The sequence below is a fragment of the Pelophylax lessonae genome, assembly GCF_965119305.1.
Source record: "Pelophylax lessonae genome assembly, chromosome: 8".
NCBI classification, from domain to species: domain Eukaryota; kingdom Metazoa; phylum Chordata; class Amphibia; order Anura; family Ranidae; genus Pelophylax; species Pelophylax lessonae.
In genome coordinates this window covers 52838237-52863080 of record NC_138775.1, presented here as the reverse complement: position 1 = coordinate 52863080, position 24844 = coordinate 52838237, and the positions used below count along the sequence as shown (strand labels likewise).

The 24844-nt window shown below is 46.7% G+C and overlaps 1 protein-coding gene across 2 annotated transcripts in view; it reads right to left on the bottom strand.

The window, feature by feature from the left end:
• ATXN7 (ataxin 7) overlaps nucleotides 1-24844 on the bottom strand; it is a 213729-nt gene that overhangs the window by 152654 nt on the left and 36231 nt on the right. The window contains exons 1-3 of one of the 2 annotated variants that reach the window (XM_082265406.1): nucleotides 9579-9717; nucleotides 9197-9385; nucleotides 4753-4815 (exon numbers count right to left, since the gene is read on the bottom strand). In XM_082265406.1, coding sequence (XP_082121532.1) covers nucleotides 4753-4815; nucleotides 9197-9377 — 244 coding nt within the window. In that variant the 5' untranslated portion in view covers nucleotides 9378-9385; nucleotides 9579-9717. Of the gene's footprint in view, nucleotides 1-4752; nucleotides 4816-9196; nucleotides 9386-9578; nucleotides 9718-24844 lie in introns of those variants that run through there. The other variant, XM_082265407.1, reaches the window with a different exon arrangement.

Sequence of the window (24844 nt, the reverse complement as noted above, 5' to 3'; positions counted from 1 at the left end):
TTAAAGTGGTTGTAAAGGCAGAAGGTTTTTGTTTTTTTTTTTTATTATTATCTCAATGCATTCTATGCATTAAGATAAAAAAAAACCTTCTGTGTGCAGCAGCCCCCCATTTAATTACCTTAACCCAATCTCGATCCAGCGATGTGCACGAAAGACTCGGCTGTCCGGGACTCTCCCTCCTTATTGGCTGCGACAGCACTGAAGCACCATTGGCTCCTACTGCTGTCAAAGTCAGTGAGACAATGAGGAGAGAGGGGGGTGGACCCAGCCGCAGCTCCGTGTCTGAATGGACCAAGGGAGCTGCGGCTCGGGTGTCCCATAGCAAGCTGCTTGCTGTGGGGGCACTCAACAGGAGGGAGGGGCCAGGAGAGCAGAAGCCGAACCCGAGAAGAGGAGGGCCTGGGCTGCTCTGTGCAAAACCACTGCACAGAGTAGGTAAGTAGAACATGTTTTGTTATATATTAAAAAAAAAAAAAAAAAAAACACGACTTTAGCATCACTTTAATGCTTGCAGTACATTTAGATAGACTGCTATTAAGCACCTGCAAAGAGAATTATGGCAGACGCACCAAAGGGAGTTGATAGTAATGGTTAACATGGCACATCTGCATCTTGACAGGACCACAAAGTAGGCAATACTGGGTAATTGAAGATCCCACACATCAGGTCCCATTAAGGCTCCATTCACACTTGTGCAATTTGTCATGCAACATTGGACATCAAAGTTGCATGACAAGTTGTTCCCCATGTTTTCCAATAACCATTAATATATACGTGACTTAAAGTTTCAGCAACTTCAAAGTAGTTTATGCGCTACATTGGTCCAACTTTAATGCAACTTGAGAGCCACAGACTTCAATGTTAACCCTCAGACGTTGCAAGAAAGTTGTACCTGAATGTTACACAATGCAACTTGTGTGCAACAGTTGCCCATTATCACTGGTCAAAGCCAAAGTTGTATCCAAGTTGCACCCATCCAAAGTCTGTGCAACTTTGGCGTCGTACAAGTGTGAATAGAGCCTTAGAAACCAGTTTCAAATTGCAGATTACTAGCGCTGGAGCCCAAGTTTGGCACAATTTAAGAGATAGAGAATATGAAGCTGGCAGCTTCCGCATACCTAAAGATTTCAACAATCACCTTGATATCTGATGGATATAAATAAATATAGAAGTGAAGCACCACACTAACATTCAAGCCCAAAAAACAAAAAAAAAAAAAAAAAAACTGTAGGCCCCTTTCACACTTGTGTGACCTAAAAAAGTTGCACGATTTTGAATGGACTTTTAAGCAATGCCTATGTACCTCAAAACGCATCAAAGTCGGACCAAAGTAGTGCAGAGACTACTTTGAAGTTGCACAGATATGAGTGGTACTTACTGGAAATCATGGAGTGCAGTCCCAAGTCGCAGTGTGAAAGGGGCTTTACTTCAAAACAACTTAAAAAAAAAAAAACAAAAAAAAAAAAAAACAAACACATTTTGGGGGCCAAACTCAGCTTCTTTCATCAGAACTCGATGAGACTAAAAAAGAAGAATTCAGACTCTAAAGCCTAGTATACACGCAACGATTATCGGCCGACCGGTCGTACGTCTTTTGTCCAGTGTTGTTTTGTTGGTTGGAATGTGCCTAGACTGCACACGAATTTTCTCGTCCAACAAAATTCTACTTCAGAAGTGATGTCATGTGTTGGTTTGCTTTCTTTGTGTTCTTTCTTCTCTGAGCATGCCCAGTCTTGCTCATAAGATTTTTCCCTGTCGAAATCTGTACTGACTGATGGAAAATCGGCCGTGTTTTGACGGCAGACAAAAATGTTATAGCCTGCACACCAGATTTTTTTCGGCCGAAAAGTCGGAGTCGGTTGTCGGAAGCATCATACTAACAAGCCGAAAATCGGCAGATTGATCGGCGGACGAAAATTCCCTGCCGATTTTCGACGCGTTTGTACGGGGCTTTAGAATAAATGGTGTTTTTGTGACCGTGAGAAAAATGAAACGGCAACAGCGAGCAGCTGGTTCAAGCTTCCTTCCTTTTTTTTTTTTTTTGTTTAGTTAAAATAACAAACATGTTAAAAATACATCGCAGGATCAAGATTTGGCTTAGGTAAGTATTTACCTGTGTGGGAAGCTGCATGCAGAAGGTTTTTCTACCTTACTGTATAGAATGCAGTAAGGTAAATTAAAAAAAAAAATAAAAACACCCCTTCTGCCTTAAGTCCTGGTTCACACTGGGGCAACTTGTCAGGCGACTTAGCCACCTGACAAGTCACGCTCCATTCAGTGCAATGGAACCATTCTCATCGGAGCAACTCAAGTCGCTCCGACTTAGAAAAAGGCTCCTGCACTACTTTGGGGGCGACTTGCATTGACTTCTATTAGAGAAGTCGTATGCAAGCCCCGCTGAAGTGGCGCTGCACGGACTTTGAAGCCACCCCAGTGTGAACCCAGCCTTAAAACAACTTTAAGCTCCAAAAACTTTGTTTCCTTCTAAAGCCGGCCATAGATGGATCAAAATTTGGCCGGTTTAGCATGGACTGGCTGGATTTTGATTCATGTGTGGTTGCTCCCACTTGCTGGAAAATGTCTCTAAATCAGTGACAGCAGCCAGTTTGTTACAACCACTGATCAATGGATTCTGAAAGCAAAGAATTCCCGATATCAGAATACAGCACAGTAGAGGGGGAATTCCTCTATTCACCTTGATTGTGTGGATGGAGAAATCAGTTTGTCTTTTTTCCTGGCTAATTAGGCTGCAAATGTCCAATTTCCTGCATTAACCCTGGCAATTTATACAGAACGGAATCTAGCAGCATTGTAATCTATTGACCCATGCACACAGGTCTGCAGCCTTTAGCTAATTAGACAAATCTGTGTCACAGTCTGATTTAGACTGTATTTTACAATTGTACATATGTAAACGTGTGTGTGATAGTGATTACATGCATACAATGTAAATGTAAATAGACCCTATGGGGTTGATCTACTAAAACTGGAGAGTGAAAAATCTAGTACAGCTCTGCATTGAAACCAATCAGCTTCCAGGGTTTACAACCGTTCACACTGAATGTGGCTACTTCAGCGCAATATCAAAGCCGCCGGTCAGTGGGATTTAATTTGCGGCTTGCCAACATCTATGAGACTTCATTCACAGTCTATGCAAGTCGCCAAAAATAGTGTCAGAGTCGCACCAATTTGATCGGTTCCATAGGTAGAAATAGTGTGCGACTTGTCATGTACTTTTAAACTGTCAAATCACTTGACAAGTTGCACCGGTGTGAATGGGGGGCTTATTGTCAAAGCTTAATTGAACAACCTAACGTTAGAAGTTGTTGGACTACCACGTTCAGCTGCACCAGATCTTGCAGGCTCCAATCTTAGTAAATCAACCCCTATAGGTCACTGCTTAGGACCCAGCATATAATCAGCAGGGACAGTGCAGGAGCAGAATGAACTTGGCTTCATGTCGTTCGGAGTCTGTGCTGCTACCGATTACACTCAATGGTTTACATGTTGGCCCTGAAAGATTCCCTCATGCGGTGATGCAGAATGAGGGAAGGCAAGGTTGCTCTGCATTGCTGTGTGAATTACTTTTTGAGGGCTGACATATAAATAGGCAGTGCAGGTGCATCCAGCTCATACAGCCACAAGTGCATGCATGTCAAAATGAGCTGAAATGCAATATGGACCACTTTTTACGAAGGAGCTCGCTGCCATAGCGTACGTCCATGTGCATGGGGGCCTAAAAATGCCAGCTGCCTGGCTGTCTCATGCAATCACTTCAATTCTTTCAGAATTCAAGAGTTCTGACTTGACTTTTTTCACAACTGTCCTGTGACATGAAGAAAGCCAGCATGCCATTCAATTTAAAAACCATGCTGCAGAAACTAAAGCTCCATTTTGGGTGGATTTGGCTTCTGATGCATACTGACGGAGTGGAACTCTGCTTGGCCATCTTCCTTTTTACAATACAGCTTTGCGTTTATGGGAGATATGATCTTCACCTCGTCTGCACTGCCAAGTCTGACAGGTGCAGTGCAGTATGCCAAGCACAACGCACTGCAATGTGCCATAAGCACAAGTGTGCAGAACCCCATAAGAACAGAGACTGATTAGTACAGGTGGGTTAAGGTACCCTTAGACATTAAAAGATTTTCCCTGCAAATGTGTCCTTGTGGGGAGATTCCCCCATCCATCTGTTCTGATGACCATTGTCAATGAGACAGGAAGAGAAGGGAAATTCAATATTGCAGGATTGTCATCAGAAGAGAGGAAATGAACTATTCCAATGGCAGCACCTGTATCAGTGACATGTCTAAGAGGGGATTTGCCCCAACTTCGGAGATGTTCTCCCACGTCCTGTTTCCATGACATGAAATCAGGGGAAATTACAGCCCCTTCCCCACCCAAAAAAATAAACACAATCATTACTTTTATCAAAACTAATGCCCCATACACACGTGCAGATTATCTGCAGACTTTTGTCTGCAGACTTACCTTTTCTATGTAGTGCAAGGGCCTGCCGGATTGCATACAAATTGAAAGTGTTTAGGTTTGACCTCATATTATATGGTTTTGGTAAGTCTGCAGACAAAAGTCTGCAGATAATCTGCACGTGTGTATGGGGCATAAAGTGAAAGGATTTGGATGAAGATACCAATAACCAATGGCTATCTACAGCAGTCCCTTCCCAGCTTCAGCCAGATGTACAATGAACCAGCAGTAAAGATTTGGTGGCAGATCATAGCAATCACTCACCCTCCTTGCTGAGTCTCATGGCTTCTCGTTTCTTATCAATCTCTTTTAAAGTTTCATCCAGTTCTAAAAGGGATCAGATAGATATACTGGTTAGTGTGGCACAGTCAGCAGTTTTCAATAAAAAAAAAAAAAAAAAAGTCCTACTTTGTGGCTGGTTCACAATCAGGACACCAGCAATCACTTGACAACCAAACAAAATGATTATAGTACACTGAGATAATAAAGTCTTCAGGGCCAGTCTGCCATGGCACCTATTTACACCTGGGTCACGTCATTACTGAACTGAGTCATGTGGTTTTAACTCTGGGTCTACTTCTAAACATGGCTGAATCATTAGAGGGGAAGAGCACGAGGGAGCCTGAACTGTAAAGTCATACCTATAGGTTGGAATCGGCCATTCCTGCAATGCTCCGGATCCTGAAGGCGACTTGTGCGATCACATGACCTGCAGTTTCCAGATCCTGAAGGCGACGTGTGAGATCACATGACCTGCAGTTTCCAGATCCTGAACGCGACGTGTGCGATCACATGACCTGCAGTTTCCAGATCCTGAAGGTGATGTGTGCAATCACATGACCTGCAGTTTCCAGATCCTGAAGGTGATGTGTGCAATCACATGACCTGCAGTTTCCAGATCCTGAAGGTGATGTGTGCAATCACATGACCTGCAGTTTCCTGGTTCTAAAGAGAAATAAAGTGCAATACTTCCCTTATTAATTGCTCCAGCCCACTCTCGCCATCTGTGTGTCCGCTGCCCTAAGAAGCTCTGGCTGGTGGTTGCGCAATAACATCATTGGGTACAATGTAAGACTTGTATTGTACCTGAGAACAGTGAGGACCACCTATCCTCAGAGCAGCGGAGAGAAGAGGAGTGAGGAGTAGGGCCAGTATTACACCTTATTCCTCCTCCCCCAGACTTAACCAACATTTAACTCTTGCAGTGCAAAGGGGCCCTATTGCAAGGGTATCTCAACAATTTGAGAGTTCAGCTTAAGGTCCCATTCAGATATGGCGTTTGTAGAACGAGAGTTGCAGCTTGAGATTTCCAAAGTGCGATCTACACATGTTTACACGTGTCACACATAAGGAAGTCTATTCAGTTCAATGAGCTGGGCTACGTGTGTTTGCCACCCAAAAGGAGCTCCTTTTTTTTTGGGTGTCAAGCTTAGCGCAATTTTCTACAAAACGTGTGTTTTGTAAGAGTTGCACGGTGTTTGGGTGCCATTAGAAATAATGGCACCCAAAAGGTGCATTCTGCTGTGATTTAGAATGAGGGCAATTCTGCCCACGATTCCAAATTGCAAAATGTGAACGGGGTCTTCGAGTGATAGTTCATCTTTGCAGAAATGTAAAGGTGAGCCAACACTGTACACCCTCGTCATGACCCCTGATCCCTGCTGTACTTCCCTCCGTAGATGCTGAGCTCTCAGTGCCCACACAGCTGGTCCAGCACTCCGGGATTTAAAATGCTCCCTATTCTCTGTCAAGAGCTTCCAGGACATACCAGATCGATTCTGATTGGTCAGCACCTGCTTAGTGATTTTCTCTGATCTGTCCCAGAAGCCCTGCACAGAGAAGAGGGAGAAGAACATAGGAAAAAAATCCTGGACAGCTGGATCAGCTGCTTTTGCCACTGACAGCGCATCATCTATGGAGGTACAGAGGGGACCAGGGTGTGTATATTTGTATGGTACAGTGTGTATATTTATATATGGTAAAGTGCGTGGTGTGTATATATTTATATATGATCAAGTGTGTGTATGTATGTATATATATATATATATATATATATATATATATATATATATATATATATATAGTACAGTGTGTGGTGTGTATATTTATATATGGTACAGTGTGTATATATTTATTTGGTGTGGTATAAATTCATATGGTGCAGTGTGTATATATCTATAGGGTACGGAGTGTGGTGTGAGTATATCTATAGGGTACAGGGGGTGTGTGGGTGTGTATATCTATAGGGTACGGGGGAGGTGTGTGTATATCTATAGGGTACGGGGGAGGTGTGTGTATATCTATAGGGTACGGGGGAGGTGTGTGTATATCTATAGGGTAACGGGGGGAGGTGTACATCTATAGGGTACGAGGGTGGTGTGTGTACATCTATAGGGTACGGGGGTGGTGTGTGTACATCTATAGGGTACGGGGGTGGTGTGTGTACGTCTATAGGGTACGGGGGTGGTGTGTGTGTACGTCTATAGGGTACGGGGGTGGTGTGTGTGTACGTCTATAGGGTACGGGGGTGGTGTGTGTGTACGTCTATAGGGTACGGGGGTGGTGTGTGTGTACGTCTATAGGGTACGGGGGTGGTGTGTGTGTACGTCTATAGGGTACGGGGGTGGTGTGTGTGTACGTCTATAGGGTACGGGGGTGGTGTGTGTGTACGTCTATAGGGTACGGGGGTGGTGTGTGTGTACATCTATAGGGTACGGGGGTGGTGTGTGTGTACATCTATAGGGTACGGGGGTGGTGTGTGTGTACATCTATAGGGTACGGGGGTGGTGTGTGTGTACATCTATAGGGTACGGGGGTGGTGTGTGTGTACATCTATAGGGTACGGGGGTGGTGTGTGTGTACATCTATAGGGTACGGGGGTGGTGTGTGTGTACATCTATAGGGTACGGGGGTGGTGTGTGTGTACATCTATAGGGTACGGGGGTGGTGTGTGTGTACATCTATAGGGTACGGGGGTGGTGTGTGTGTACATCTATAGGGTACGGGGGTGGTGTGTGTGTGTACATCTATAGGGTACGGGGGTGGTGTGTGTGTGTACATCTATAGGGTACGGGGGTGGTGTGTGTGTACATCTATAGGGTACGGGGGTGGTGTGTGTGTACATCTATAGGGTACGGGGGTGGTGTGTGTGTACATCTATAGGGTACGGGGGTGGTGTGTGTGTACATCTATAGGGTACGGGGGTGGTGTGTGTACATCTATAGGGTACGGGGGTGGTGTGTGTACATCTATAGGGTAGGGGGGTGGTGTGTGTACATCTATAGGGTACGGGGGTGGTGTGTGTACATCTATAGGGTACGGGGGTGGTGTGTGTACATCTATAGGGTACGGGGGTGGTGTGTGTGTATATCTATAGGGTACGGGGGTGGTGTGTGTGTATATCTATAGGGTACGGGTGGTGTGTGTACATCTATAGGGTACGGGGGTGGTGTGTGTGTGTATATCTATAGGGTACGGGGGTGGTGTGTGTATATCTATAGGGTACGGGGGTGGTGTGTGTGTGTGTGTGTATATCTATAGGGTACGGGGTGGTGTGTGTATATCTATAGGGTACGGGTGGTGTGTGTGTGTATATCTATAGGGTACGGGGGTGGTGTGTGTGTGTATATCTATAGGGTACGGGGGTGGTGTGTGTGTATATCTATAGGGTACGGGGGTGGTGTGTGTGTGTATATCTATAGGGTACGGGGGTGGTGTGTGTGTATATCTATAGGGTACGGGGTGGTGTGTATATCTATAGGGTACGGGGGTGGTGTGTGTGTATATCTATAGGGTACGGGGTGGTGTGTGTATATCTATAGGGTACGGGGTGGTGTGTGTATATCTATAGGGTACGGGTGGTGTGTGTATATCTACAGGGTACGGGGGTGGTGTGTGTATATCTATAGGGTACGGGGGTGGTGTGTGTATATCTATAGGGTACGGGGGTGGTGTGTGTATATCTATAGGGTACGGGGGGGGGGGTGTGTATATCTATAGGGTACGGGGGTGGTGTGTGTATATCTATAGGGTACGGGGGTGGTGTGTGTATATCTATAGGGTACGGGGGTGGTGTGTGTGTATATCTATAGGGTACGGGGGGTGGTGTGTGTATATCTATAGGGTACGGGGGGGGGTGTGTATATCTATAGGGTACGGGGTGGTGTGTGTATATCTATAGGGTACGGGGGTGGTGTGTGTAGTGTATATTTATATGGTATACACACCACTTTATAGACAGAGGTTGGTGCTGAATTGAGTGGAAATCTGGTGCCTGGAAAGTGCATAACTTCCCCTATCCAGGGACCGGTGATTCCCCCCCCGACCATGCAATTCCTGGGACAGGAGACCGCCCTCCCCCATACAATTCTGGGGACAGGTGATTCCCCTCTTACAATTCTAGGGACAGGTGACCCCCCCAACCGTACATTGCTGGGGACAGGTGACCCCCCCACCACCATATATTTCTGGGGACATGTGATCCCCCCCATACATTTCTGGGGACATGTGATCCCCCCCATACATTTCTGGGGACAGGTGATCCCCCCCATACATTTCTGGGGACAGGTGACCCCCCCTCCCTCAGCCATTTCCGGGGACAGGTAACACCCCCCCCCCATCCATTTCCGGGGACAGGTGACACCCCTCCCTCATCCATTTCCGGGGACAGGTGACCCCCCTCCAGGGCCATTTCCGGGCTCTCACTCACCGTCTGCCCCGTGCAGTCTGGTCGCCTCCAGCCAGTTGGTCCAGGGTTGTCCCTGCATGGCCCCCGGGCTGGGTTGGGCCCCCGTGGCTCCGTCCCCCTGGTGGTGCTGCTGCTGCCGCCGTTGCCGGGCCCCCGCTCTGCGCTGCTCCGCTCTGACGTCATCCTCGGGCCGCTCCGACATTCTTTCCGCTACAATGTATAAGGAGAAAAGTGATCAGAGGGGGGAGGGGAGGAGGTAACCCCCGGACACAGCGTGCCCCCAGCCCGGCTCCGCCCTCCTCCACTCCGCCCGGCAACAAAAGGGTTAAACACGTGTATACACAGCGCCACGGCCAGCGCCGGCGACACACAGCGCCCCTCCCCCCCGCCGGCACCAGCTTACCGCTCGATTCCGGGGGTTAGGTGAGGCTCGGGGCCCCCAGGGGGCCACAGCGCGTCATCACGACCCCCAATCTCCCCCGTATGACCCTGCCGGGGATTCCGGAGGCCAGAGCGGAATTACAGGTCTTCCTTCACCCGGCTCGTCCCTCCCAACCCCCGCCCTCCCCGACAGGAACTTCCCGCACACACAGGGGGAGGGGCCACACAGGGGGAGGAGGGGCTTCACAACACCAGCTGACAGATCACACACATGTCACCGCAACCCGCCACAACATACACACTACTACTACTCCTATCATCCACACTACTACTCCTACCATCCTGACAGATCACACACATGTCACCGCAACCCGCCACAGCATACACACTACTACCATCCACACTACTACTACACCTACCATCCACACCACTACTACTACACCATCCTGACAGATCACTCACATGTCACCGCAACCTGCCACAACATACACACTACTACTACTCCTATCATCCACACTACTACTACTACACCATCCTGACAGATCACACATGTCACCGCAACCCGCCACGACATACACCTTACTACTACTACTCCTATCATCCACACTACTACACCATCCTGACAGGTCACACACATGTCACCGCTACCCGCCACAACATACTACTACTCCTACCATCCACACTACTCCTACTACTACTACTACACTATCCTTACAGATCACACATGTCACCACAACATAGACATTACTACTACTACACCATCCTGACAGATCACACACGTCACTGTTACTCGGCACAACATACACACTACTACACCTACCATCCACACTACTACTACTACACCATCTTAACAGATCACACATGTCACCGCAACCCGCCACAACATATACACTACTACTACTACTCCTATCATCCACACTACTACTACTACACCATACTGACAGATCACACACGTCACCACAACATACACATTACTACTACTACACCTACCCTCCACACTACTACTACACCATCCTGACAGATCACACACGTCACCGTTACTCGGCACAACATCCACACTACTACACCTACCATCCACACTACTACTACTCCATCCTGACAGATCACACACATGTCACCGCAACCCGCCACAACACACACACTACTACTGTACTACTACTCCTATCATCCACACTACTACTACACCTACCATCCACACTACTACACCATCCTGACAGATCACACACGTCACCGCAACCCGCCACAACATCCACACTACTACTACTCCTATCATCCACACTACTACACCATCCTGACAGGTCACACACATGTCACTGCTACCCGCCACAACATACTACTACTCCTACCATCCACACTACTCCTACTCCTACTACACTATCCTTACAGATCACACACATGTCACCACAACATAGACATTACTACTACTACACCAACCCTCCACACTACTACTACACCATCCTGACAGATCACACACGTCACCGTTACCCGGCACAACATACACACTACTACACCTACCATCCACACTACTACTACTACACCATCTTGACAGATCACACATGTCACCGCAACCCGCCACAACATATACACTACTACTACTACTCCTATAATCCACACTACTACTACTACTACACCATACTGACAGATCACACACGTCACCACAACATACACATTACTACTACTACTACACCTACCCTCCACACTACTACTACTACACCATCCTGACAGATCACACATGTCACCGTTACCCGGCACAACATACACACTACTACTACTACACCTACCATCCACACTACTACTACTCCATCCTGACAGATCACACACATGTCACCGCTACCCGCCACAACATACACACTACTACTCCTATCATCCACACTACTACTATTACACCTACCATCCACACTACTACTATTACACCTACCATCCACACTACTACTATTACAGCTACCATCCACACTACTCCATCCTGACAGATCACACACATGTCACCGCAACCCGCCACAACATACACCTTACTACTACTACTCCTATCATCCACACTACTACTACTACACCATCCTGACAGATCACACACGTCACCGCAACCCGCCATAACATACACACTACTACTACACCTACCCTCCACATTATTATTACTACACCATCCTGACAGATCACACACATGTCACCGCAACCCGCTACAACATACACACTACTACTACTACACCTATCATCCACACTACTACTATTACACCTACCATCCACACTACTACTATTACAGCTACCATCCACACTACTCCATCCTGACAGATCACACACATGTCACCGCAACCCGCCACAACATACACCTTACTACTACTACTCCTATCATCCACACTACTACTACTACACCATCCTGACAGATCACACACGTCACCGCAACCCGCCATAACATACACACTACTACTACACCTACCCTCCACATTATTACTACTACACCATCCTGACAGATCACACACGTCACCGCAACCCGCCATAACATACACACTACTACTACACCTACCCTCCACATTATTACTACTACTCCATCCTGACAGATCACACACGTCACCGCAACCCACCACAACATACACACTACTACTACACCTACCATCCACACTACTACTACTACACCATCCTGACATCACACATGTCACCTGCAGCCCACCACAACATACACACTACTACACCTACCATTGACACTACTACATCACCTACCATCCACACTACCACACCATGCTGACAGATCACACACGTCACTGCAACCCACCACAACATACACTACTACATCCAACTACTACTACAACACCTACCATCCACACTACTACTACACCATCCTGACAGATCACACGTCACCGCAACCCGCCACAACATCCACACTACTACTTTTACACCTACCATCCATACTACTACTACTACAACTACCATCCACACTACTACACCATCCTGACAGACCACACATGTCATCGCAACCTGCCACAACATCCACACTACTGCCACTACACCTATCATCCACACTACTACTACTACACCATCGTTACATCACACACATGTCGCCGCAACCCGCCACAACGTACATACTACTACATCCACTACAACATACCTACTACACCATCCTGACAGATCACACACGTCACCGCAACCCACCAGAACATACACACTACTACATCTACTACTACAACACCTACCATCCATACTACTATACACAACATACACACTACTACATCTACTACTACAACACCCACAATCCATACTACTACATCTACTACAACCAGTACCATTCACACTACTACACCATCCTGACAAATCACACACGTCATCGCAACCCGCCACAACATACACTACTTCTACACCTACCATCCACACTACTACTACTACTCCTCCATCCTGACAGATCACACACGTCGCCGCAACAACATACACTACTATTACACCTACCATCCACACTACTACTCCATCCTGACAGAACACAAACATGTCATCGCAACCCGCCACAACATACACTACTACTACTACTCCATCCTGACAGATCACACACGTCATCACAACCCACCACAACATCCACACTACTACACCTACCATCCACACTACTATTCACACTAATACACCATCCTGACAGATCACACACGTCATCTCAACCTGCCGCAACATCCACACTACTACTACTACACCTACCATCCACACTTCTACACTAACCTGACAGATCACACACGTCATCGCAACCCGCCAAAACATCCACACTCCTACTACACCATCCTGACCTCACACATGTCACCTGCAGCCCACCAAAACATACACACTACTACACCTACCATTGACACTACTACATCACCTACCATCCACACTACCACACCATGCTGACAGATTACACACGTCACTGCAACCCACCTCAACATACACTACTACACCTACCATCCATACTACTACATCCAACTACTACTACAACACCTACCATCCACACTACTACTACACCATCCTGACAGATCACACACGTCCCCGCAACCCGCCACAACATACACTACCTACCATCCACACTACTACTGCAACCCGCCACAACATCCACACTACTACTACATCTACCATTAAACACACAACATCCACACCACTACATCCACTACTACATACAACATCCACACTACTACACACAACATACACAGTACTACAACACCTACCATCCACTACACAACATCTACCATCCACTACACAACATCCACACTACTACAACACCTACTGTCTACTACACAACATCCTAATGGTTCATACCCATGTCACAGCACTGTTCACAACATCCATACTACTACACATTACATCCACTATACTACAACACCTACCATCCATTACACAACATCCTGACAGTTCACACACGTCACTGCAATCCTCCACAACATCCACTACTACTACATGCTACATCAACTATCATCCACTACACATCACCGCAACCCGCCACAACACCCACACTACTACACACCATCATCTACTACTATACAACACAACATCCACAGTACCAGCTGACAGCTCACATGTCACCGCACCGGCCACAACATCCACCGCTACACACTACAACATCCACACTACTAGACACTTCATCCATTATACGACTATACTACATCCACTACACAACATCCTGACAGCTCACACACGTCACTGTAACCCGCCACAATATCCACCATCCACTACTATACCGATCAACACCTACCATCCACTACTACACACCACAAAGTCCACTACTACACAACATCCACAGTACCAGCTGACAGCTTACACACACGTCACCGCACCGGTCACAACATCCACTACTATACAGAACATCTACCATCCACTACTTTACAAAAGATCCACTATGATACAACACCTACCATCCACTACTACACACCACATGTCACTGCAACTGTCCATAACACCCACTACTACTACAACAACATTGACTACTATACAACACAACATCCACAGTACTACAGAACAACACCTACCATCCACTACTACCCAACATCCACAGTACCAGCTGACAGCCCACGCACGTCACCAAAAAATCCACTACAGAACATCCTCTACTACTACAACAACACAACATCCACAGTACTACAGAACATCCTCTACTACTACAACAACACAACATCCACAGTACTACAGAACATCCTCTACTACTATAACAAAACAACATCCACAGTACTACAGAACATCCTCTACTACTACAACAACATGCACTACTATACAGTAGGGCTGCAACTAACGATTAATTTGTCTGTCGACTAATCTATCGATTATTTTTACGATTAGTCGACTAATCTAACAATTATTTAATTTTTTTGTTTTTTTGCTTAATTTAGTGTTTTTTTGATTAGCTAATTAATCCTGTAATTAATACAGACCCCTCAGTAAGCCCCCCTCCCACTACAGACCCCTCAGTAAGCCCCCCTCCCAGTACAGACCCCCACAGTAAGCCCTCCCACCCAGTACAGACCACTTAGTAAGCCCCCCTCCCAGTACAGACCCCTCAGTAAGCCCTCCCATCTAGTACAGACCACTTCCTAAGCCCCCCCCTCCCAGTACAGACCCCTCAGTAAGCCCTCCCACCTAGTACATACCACTTACTAAGCCCCCCCCCCCAGTACAGACCCCTCAGTAAGCCCTCCCACCCAGTACAGACCACTTAGTAAGCCCCCCTCCCAGTGCAGACCCCTCAGTAAGCCCTCCCACCCAGTACAGTATGTACTGGGTGGGAGGGCTTACTGAGGGGTCTGCACTGGGAGGGGGGGCTTACTAAGGGGTCTGTACTAGGTGGGAGGGCTTACTGAGGGGTCTGTACTGGAAGGGGGCTTACTAAGTGGTCTGTACTGTACAGACCACTTAGTAAGCCCCCCTCCCAGTACACTAGTACAGACCCCTCAGTAAGCCCTCCCAATTAGTACGGACCCCTTAGTAAGCCCCCCTCCCAGTACAGACACCCCAGTAAGCCCTCCCACCTAGTACAGACCCCTTAGTAAGCCCCCCTCCCAATGCAGACCCCTCAGTAAGCCCTCCCACCTAGTACAGGGCTTACTGAGGGGTCTGCACTGGGAGGGGGCCTTACTAAGGGGTCTGTACTGGGTGGAAGGGCTTACTGAGGGGTCTGCACTGGGAGGGGGGGCTTACTGAGGGGTCTGCACTGGGAGGGGGGGGGCTTACTAAGTGGTCTGTACTGGGTGGGAGGGCTTACTGAGGGGTCTGCACTGGAAGGGGGGCTTACTAAGTGGTCTGTACTGTACAGACCACTTAGTAAGCCCCCCTCCCAGTACACTAGTACAGACCCCTCAGTAAGCCCTCCAACCTAGTACAGACCCCTTAGTAAGCCCCCCTCCCAGTGCAGACCCCTCAGTAAGCCCTCCCACCTAGTACAGACTGTACTAGGTGGGAGGGCTTACTGAGGGGTCTGCACTGGGAGGGGGGCTTACTAAGGGGTCTGTACTGGGTGGGAGGGCTTACTGGGGGGTCTGTACTGGGAGGGGGGCTTACTAAGTGGTCTGTACTGTACAGATCACTTAGTAAGCCCCCCTTCCAGTGCAGACCCCCCAGTAAGCCCTCCCACCTAGTACAGACCATTACAAGCCGGTGTAGCGCCGCAAATGTGACATGTCTAAGTAGCTGGGTGATCAGGGGAGGATGGCGAATGTGTGTTGCGGCAGAAGCTGTGGCAGTACAGGGAGTACAGGGGTGCTGGAGACGGTCAGCGCTCACCTCTCGTCTCCGACGGAGCCCGGCGGGGGAATTTCACCCGGCCGGCAATGCTTCAAGCGGCGCGGCGGCCGGCCGGGGGCGTGTGACGTCACGCGTTGACGCATTTTCCGCATGTCGACGATTTTTTGTAGTCGACGAGTCGTGGCAGCCCTACTATACAGAACAACATCCACTACTGTACACCACAATGTCCACTACTACACAACATCCACAGTACCAGCTGACAGCTCACACACGTCACCTGCATCGCCCATAACATCCACTACTATACAGAACATCCTCTACACCACATCTACTATACACCACAACATCCACTATAATACAACATCCACTACTATACAGAACATCATCATCTACTACTACAGAACATTCACTACACACCACAACATCCACAGCACTACAGAACATCCACTTTACTACAACATCTATTTCAGCAACATCCACGGTACTACCATCTACCTCAGCAACAGCCACTACTACAGAAGAACATCCACTATATGACAACATCTACTACAGCACAACATCCACTACAGCAACATCTACTAAAGCAACATCAACAGTACTACCATCTACTACAGCAACATCTACTACTAAACAACATCCACAGTATCACAGAACATGTACTATACTACAACATCCACTACGATACAGAACATCCACTACTACTACAGAACATCCACTATACTACATCCACAGTACTACTATTTACTACAGTAACATCCACTACTACTACTACTCTACAACATTCACTATACTACAACGTCTACTACAGCAACATCCACTACTACACAACATCCACTACTGCAGAACATCATCTACTACTACTACTACTACACAACATCCAAAGTACCACAGGACATCTACTATACTACAACATCCACTACTACACAATATTCACAGTACTACAGAATATATACTACTATACAGAATATCCACTATACTACAACATCTACTACATAACATACACGGTAATACCATCTACTACAGTAACATTTACTACTACAGAACATTCACAGTACTACAGAACATTCACAGTACTACAGAACATCTAATATACTACAACATCTACTATAGCAACATACACTATACTACAGCAACATCCACAGTACTACACAGCATCCACTATAATACAACACTTACTACTATACAGAACATCTACAACTATTATCTACTACACAACATTCACAATACTACCATCTACTAAAGCAACATCCACTACTATACAACATCCACAGTACCACCATCTACTACAGCAACATCCACTACTAAAAACATCTACTATACTACAACATTTACTACAGCAACATCCACTACTATACAGAACAACATTTACTACACACCTACCATCCACTACAGAACAACACCTACCATCCAGTACTACAGAACAATGAACATCCACTATACTGAACATCCTCCATACACCACACACACCCAATGTCTTCTACTAAACAACATCCCTACACACCACAACATCTTTTACTGCACAACTTCGAACATCGACTACAAAACATCCACTAGATAGTCAGAAATCCCATTTTTATATTACTGTAAAATCCATTTCTCTGATGTTCACTGACGGACACAGCTTCAGATCTTCATAACCATTGGGTTATACTGCCCCCTACAGGAGTAGGGCACTAGGCAGAAAAAAAGTCTGGCTACGCCCATTGGCAGTCCTAGGGGGTATACTTGCTCTCTCCTCTATAAGCACTCAGTTTAGTTATAAGCAGTGTCAGAAGAATTACAAATCCACAAAGGTGGGTGCTGTGTCCGGCAATGAGGGGGTGGGAACAGCAAAAACATTCCCAAGGCTAAACAGTAGCCAACCAGGCAACAGGAGCTCAACCAAAACTGGAGCCCACCTGAAATAAACAATACACCCTCGAAGAGGGTCCTCTCAACAGCAGCCTGCAAAACCTTGCGGCCAAAAGAAGCATCCACAGATGCCAACACATCCACTTCATAAAACTTTGTGAAGGTGTGCACCGACGACCAAGCGGCCACCTTGCAAACCTGAGTCACTGACGCCTGATGATGGAAAGCCCAGGAGGAACTAAACGCCCGAGCAGAGTACGCTTTGACAGGGAAAGGAAGAAGCTGACCCTTGATGGAATAGGCCTGAATCACTGTGTCTGATCCATCTGGAAATGGTCGCAGAGGAAGTACACAACCCTTTACGCAGCCCATCCGTGAGCACAAAGAGAGTCTGACTTCCTGAAAAACTCTGTAGCTGCCAGGTACACCCTAATTGCCCAGACTCCATCCAAGGCATGCAAGGCAATTTCCTTCGGATGTTTAGGCCTGGGACACAGGGAAGGCAACACAATGTCTTCATTCAAATGAAAATCAGAGACAACCTTTGGAAGGAATAAGGGACAAGGGCAAAGAACCACCTTATCTCTGATTCACCAGGTAAGGTGAACGACAGGATAATTGAGGTTCCAAGGTGGCAACGGAGCCCGCACTGGAGGAATCAAATGTCGGATACCCTAAAGAAAGGTAGGAACCAGGGAGTGTGTGGCCAAAGGTCGTTGGAAAAAGACCACCAAGGCCGACACCTGGCCCTTGATGAAGCTCAAGGTAAATTTCTGTTCACCCCCCCCTTCCAATGTACATCTTCCACATACGATTGTAGGTCCTCCAAGAAGTAGATTTCCTAGCTTTTAACAGTGTAGGAATCACTGACTCAGATGAACCTCTATCGTTCAGCACCTGGCATTTAACAGCCAAGCCATCAAAGTCAGCTACTGTAAAGAAGGATGCAAGGTTTGGCGTACCAAGCCCGGTGAGGCCAGTCCGGAGCCACTAAGATGACCGGAATCCCTTCTGCCTCGATCATGCATAGAAGTCTTGGCAGAAGCTTGAGAGGAGGGAAGGTATAAATTAGATATTACTCGTCAGAGGATCCTTTGACTGAGCCACAAACCTTTCTATTGAGCACCTTTCTGCTGAGCTGAGACGTCAACAAATCCACCTCGGGGGTGCCCCACTGGAGACACAACTGATAAAACACCTCCGGATGAAGTAACCACTCCCCCTGGTCCAACGACTGCGGACTGAGGTAATCCGCCTGCCAGTTTTCCACCCCAGCAAGTGTACGGCGGAGAGCGCTGGAACGAGCCGTTCTGCCCATCTTAAAATACTGGCTACCTCCAGAGCCGCCAGGACACTTCTTGTGCCCCCTTAGTGATTGACATAAGCCATGGCCGTGGCATTGTCTGATTGAATGCGCGCTGGACAACCCTGAAGATGATCCGTCCAATCGTCCAGATACAGTCTGATCGCATGGAATGCCAAGACATTAATTGGTAGTCTGAACTCTTCCAGTGTCCAGATCCCCTGAGCAGAATGGTTGCCGAGGATGCCTCCCAAGACAGACAGGCTGGCATCCGTGGTGACCACAAAGGACTCCAGGACCGCCGTCAGTGCATCGATGGATGGTTGGGACCCGGAGGACCCTGCAGTCTCAGAGAGGGGATCAGGTGGGGAGATGTGCTCCAAAGACTTCATATGGCACCAGGAGGACCCCACAAAAAGTGTAAAACACTGCAAGGGAAAACCCTTACTGCGCTGCCAGGCACAAGCACTAAGCGATCTTCAGCAGAGGATAGAACCCACCAGATTCGCTACCCAGCACAAACAGGCACATGCAGCCACCAGGATAATCTGCACTCCACATGCGGCGATCAGAAGGTGAAAGGATCCAGGAGTCAGCACTAGGGGGTGAGGAGGGGCTCCCACTGCTGAAATCGCCGCCCACAGGGCTCTACTGTCATGGCCGCCACTAATTTTTAATGGCAAAAAAATGCAAAATGGCTGCCGCACTACACAAACATTGCTGCCTTGTATAGAAACACACAGGCTACAACAAAATGGCAGGCCCCTCGTGGCACAGGGACCTAGGAGGGAATCCAGGCCTCAAGGACAGACCCAAGCAGGATGGGGGGCCCTGGCAGGAGCCCCCACCAGGTACAACTCCCCTCCCCCACAGTCGATCGTCTGGTCACTGGTGGCGCACTCCCTGGACTTCGTTGCGCACTGCCCCCACCCCAGGAGGTAGACCAGACCCCGCAAACAGCCCCAACATATGGGGAGGGGGGGTAGGATGGGGGACAGATGACAAGGGGGGTGGCTAACAGGAAGGAGGAGAACTCGGGGGTCCGACTGTCCCAAGGAGGGGCCCACGTCCCCTCTAAAACCCTCCCACGGGGAATGGGGGGGACAGCTACCCACCATACCAGGAACCAGACGGACACCACTTGCTGGCCAGATTGGGGTGACCACTGGATCAAAATTATCCAGCCCGTCGCCCAGTCCGGCAGTTGATTGTAGATCTCACAGGAAAAATCCAGGAGAAAAAAATTTAAATCTAAAAAGAAACAAATGCCAGGACCAAAGATCCCAGCAAGAAACTAGGTCCTTACTCCTGACTAGGCAGAAAAAAACCCTGCCTATAGCAGAGAGAAGGAGTATATCCCCTGGGACTGCCCATGGGCGTAGCCAGACTTTTCTTCTGCCTAATGTCCTACTCCTGTAGGGGGCAATATAACCCAATGGTTAAGAAGATCTGAAGCTGTGTCCGTCAATGAGCGAAAGAGAAACCTCTTCTACTACAGAACATCTACCATCCACTATACAAAACCTACTGTACACCATAAACAGCACTGCACAACTATACACATGCCATCTACTGTATAACAAACACATCTACCTTATACACACACCACTTACATAATTATACGCACCATCTACTATACACCATACCCACCATCTACACAATCAAACACACTATCTCCTATACTTTAACTACACATAATCTACTCTACACCTTCTACAAACCATCTACTAGACAACCATACACACCATTTACTGTAGCTTCTACAAATCCCCTGTAAACAATACACATTATTTAAACACACCATCTACTATACCTTTTATGCACTGTACACCATATGCACCATCTACTATACCTTCTTCACATCATATACCATACCCTTCTATACACTGTACATCATACACAGCATCTACTATACCAGGGATCTCCAAACTTTTGAAAAAAAGGGGCCAGTTTAATGTCCTTTAGACTTTTGGGGGGTCGACTTGTGGCCAATGGGGGTAAAAATGTCCCAGGGCCAGCATCAGTGTGAATAAACATGGCCTCAGGGTTGGAGGACAGTAGGAGGAGGCATAGTACCCCCCGTTGGTATTAGTAGAAGGAATAGTAACCCATTGTTGGTGTCATTGGGAGGAACAGTGCATCATTGTTTATACTAGTGGGAGGAATAGTTCCCCATCATTAGTGTTATTGGCAGGAATTAAGCCCCACTGTTGGTGTCAGTGGGAGGAATGGTGCCCCATATCAATAGTAGGAACAGTGCCCCATTGTTGGTATTAGTGGGAGAAATAGTGTCCCATCATTAATACTAGTGGGAGGAAAAGTGCCCCATCAATAATGTCAGTAGCAGGAATTATGCCCCCCTGTTGGTATTAGTGGGATGAAAAGTGCCCCATCATTAATACTAGAGGGAGGAATAATGCCCCATCATTAGTACTAGTGGGAGGAAAAGTGCCCCAACATTAATGTCAGTGGCAGGAATTATGCCCCATTTTTAGTATCAGGGGGAGGAATGGTGCCCCATATCATTGGGAGGAATTGTGCCCCTTTGTTGGTACTAGTGGGAGGAATAGTGCCCCATTGTTGATATTAATGGGAGGAATAGTGCCCCATCATTAATACTAGTGAGACGAATAGTGCCCCATCATTAATGTCAGTGGCAGGAATTATGCCCCGTTGTTGGTGTCAGTGGGAAGAATAGTGCCTTAAGGGCTGTATAAAGTCTAGCAAAGGGCCTGTACACATCATATGTTCAATACGTGAACTATAGACGTCACTACACCGTACCGATCATCTACTATACCTTCTTTACACCATCTACCCAGAAAGCAAGCAATTGTGCTGAAAGTTTTTTAAAAAATGACTTGCTAAGCTATTGCTAGACTTGCCAGGCTTTACAAGTTTTTGCACAATTGCAGCAAGTCCGCATTGCATGACTCCAGATCAAATTTTTTTCCAAACATTCTGCAAGTCTGCTGCACGTTCTGGTTCAGTTATGTTGTGCAGTAGTCTTCCAACCACAGGGGTCACTGTGGCTGAATTTTTATGCTGTAGACTCACCACTGCAACTTTGCTCTTGCTGGAGATTTGCCACGCAAATTTGCTACAAATTGGAAAAGTGTCAACTAGGACTTGTGCATCAAGTGCTCTGCAAGTGTACACCCTGCCAGTGAAAATGTGCAGCAAGTTAACAGACTTACAATTCAACAATGCCACAAATTTGTGGCAAGTTATCTTTGCTATCTGGTGGGTACTATACAATGGGGTATTATTTGATCCCCTGCACATTTTGAAAGTGTGCCCCTTTACAATGAAATGATGAGTCTATCATTTTTTTTTTTATCATAGGTGTATTTTAAATGATCGAGACAGAATATTAACCAAAACTCTAGAAAAAAACCACATGATATAAATGCTAAAAACTGAGTTTCAGTTCAGTGAGTAAAATAAGTATTTGATCCCCTACCAATCAACTAGAATTCTGGCTCCTACAGACTGGCTACAGTATGTGCTCATGTGGTACACAGACAGACTTGTATAAAGTACTCAAAACCCATACTTGAGTAGAAGTGGAAGTGTTCGATCAAAAAGTGACTTGAGTAGAAGTACTAAAGTATTCAACATTTTTTGTACTTTAGTATTGCAAGTAGTTTTTTTTTTTTTAATTTTGCTACTCAAGTACTGAAAGTAAAAGTACCAGTAGTTTTGAAAAAAAAAAATTGCTACTCAAGTACTGAAAGTAAAAGTACAAGTACTGTGTTATGTAGTTATTAAAGAAAGAAGTCAAAAGTTTGAACATCATATTGTTTTTTATTATTTCAAATGCAGCTTTTATTTATACATACAGTAAAATTTATTTTCGTATGCGCTGATAATACACATGTTTTGAACTTCATGAAACCTGCCATCTACTGTTCTGGCAGTGGTAATTTTTATAATAGTAACGAGTAACTATGCAGCACAAAAAAAAATATCGGAGTAGAAGTATTGAAATCATTGAAAAAATGTAGTGAAGTAAAAGTGAAAGTAGGAGAAAAAGATTCTACTCCAGGAAAGTACAGATACCGCCTTTCGGTACTTAAAGCGGAGTTCCACTCTGGATTTTTTTTTTTTTTTTTAAATACCCCCGGGACAGTCAGGGCTAATGCATTCCACAATGGCTAGCCTCTGATCTGTCCCGGGTTGCACTTACCTGTTAGGACAAATACTTACCTTGCAAACGTCTTGTCCAGCGCTGCCATCTCAGATGTGGGCAGCTTGAAGCCAGCGAGATCCCCTTCGGCGTCTTCTTCCGCCTTCTTTGGTCCCACGATGCTCTGCGCCGGCCCCGACGTCACTTCCGGGTCGCGCGCGTCATCCCTCTACAGCTTCTGGGCATGCCCAGAAGCTGTTTAGAAGGGGATGACGCGCGCGACCCGGAACTGACGTCGGGGCCGGTGCAGGAGCAATGATTCCTGGGAGCGATGACGTTCAGCTCCCAGGAATCATTGCAGAGCCAGGAAGTGACGACGGGCCGCGGCCGAGGAAGGAGGAAGAAGGAAGTAAGGTAAGTATTTTTTCTTCGCTACGAGGTAAGTAAAAAAAAAAAAAAAATATGCGATTATCCATTTCTTTTTCAGGTGACCCGGAGCGAGAAGATGGAGGTAAGTATAAAAATAGGGTGGAACTCCACTTTAAGTACAGTAGTGAAGTAGTTCTACTTAGTTACTGTACATCTCTGTACACAGATTAGTCCTGTCAATTTAAAAAGGTGCTCCCAATGACAACTTGTTATGTGTATGAAAGACATCTGTCCACAGAATCTCTTTCTTCCATTCAAACCTCACCATCATGGGCAAAACCAAAGAGCTGTGAAAGGACGTCAGGGACAAGACTGTAGACCTGCATAACCCTGGAATGGGCTACAGGACCATCAGCAAGAAGCTTGCTCAGAAGGAGACCACTGTTAAAGCGATTATTTGCAAATGGAAGAAATACAAAATAACCATCAATCGCCTTCAGTCTGGAGCTCCATGCAAGTTTTCGTCTCATGGGGTAAGGATGATCATGAGAAAAGTGAGGGATCAGCCCAGAACTACACAGGAGGTCCATGTGAATGTTCTCAAGGCAGTTGGGACCACAGTCACCAAACAAGCCATTGGTAACACAATACGCTGACATGGATTGAAATCCTGCAGTGCCCGCAAGGTCCCCCTCCTCAAGAAGGCACATGTACAGGCCTGTGTGGTTTTCCAATGAACATCTAAATAATTCAGAGAAGGATTGGAGAAAGTTCTGTGGTCAGATGAGACCAAAATTGAGCTCTTTGGCACTAACTCAACTCGCCATGTTTGGAGGAAAAACAATGCTAAATATGACCCTAAGACAGGGCTTGACAAATTTGCCTGAAATCTAGGAGCCAGCTAAAAAAGTTAGGAGCCAGTTTTTTTTTTTTTTAAACTAACAACCAAGCTTTATTTAATAAA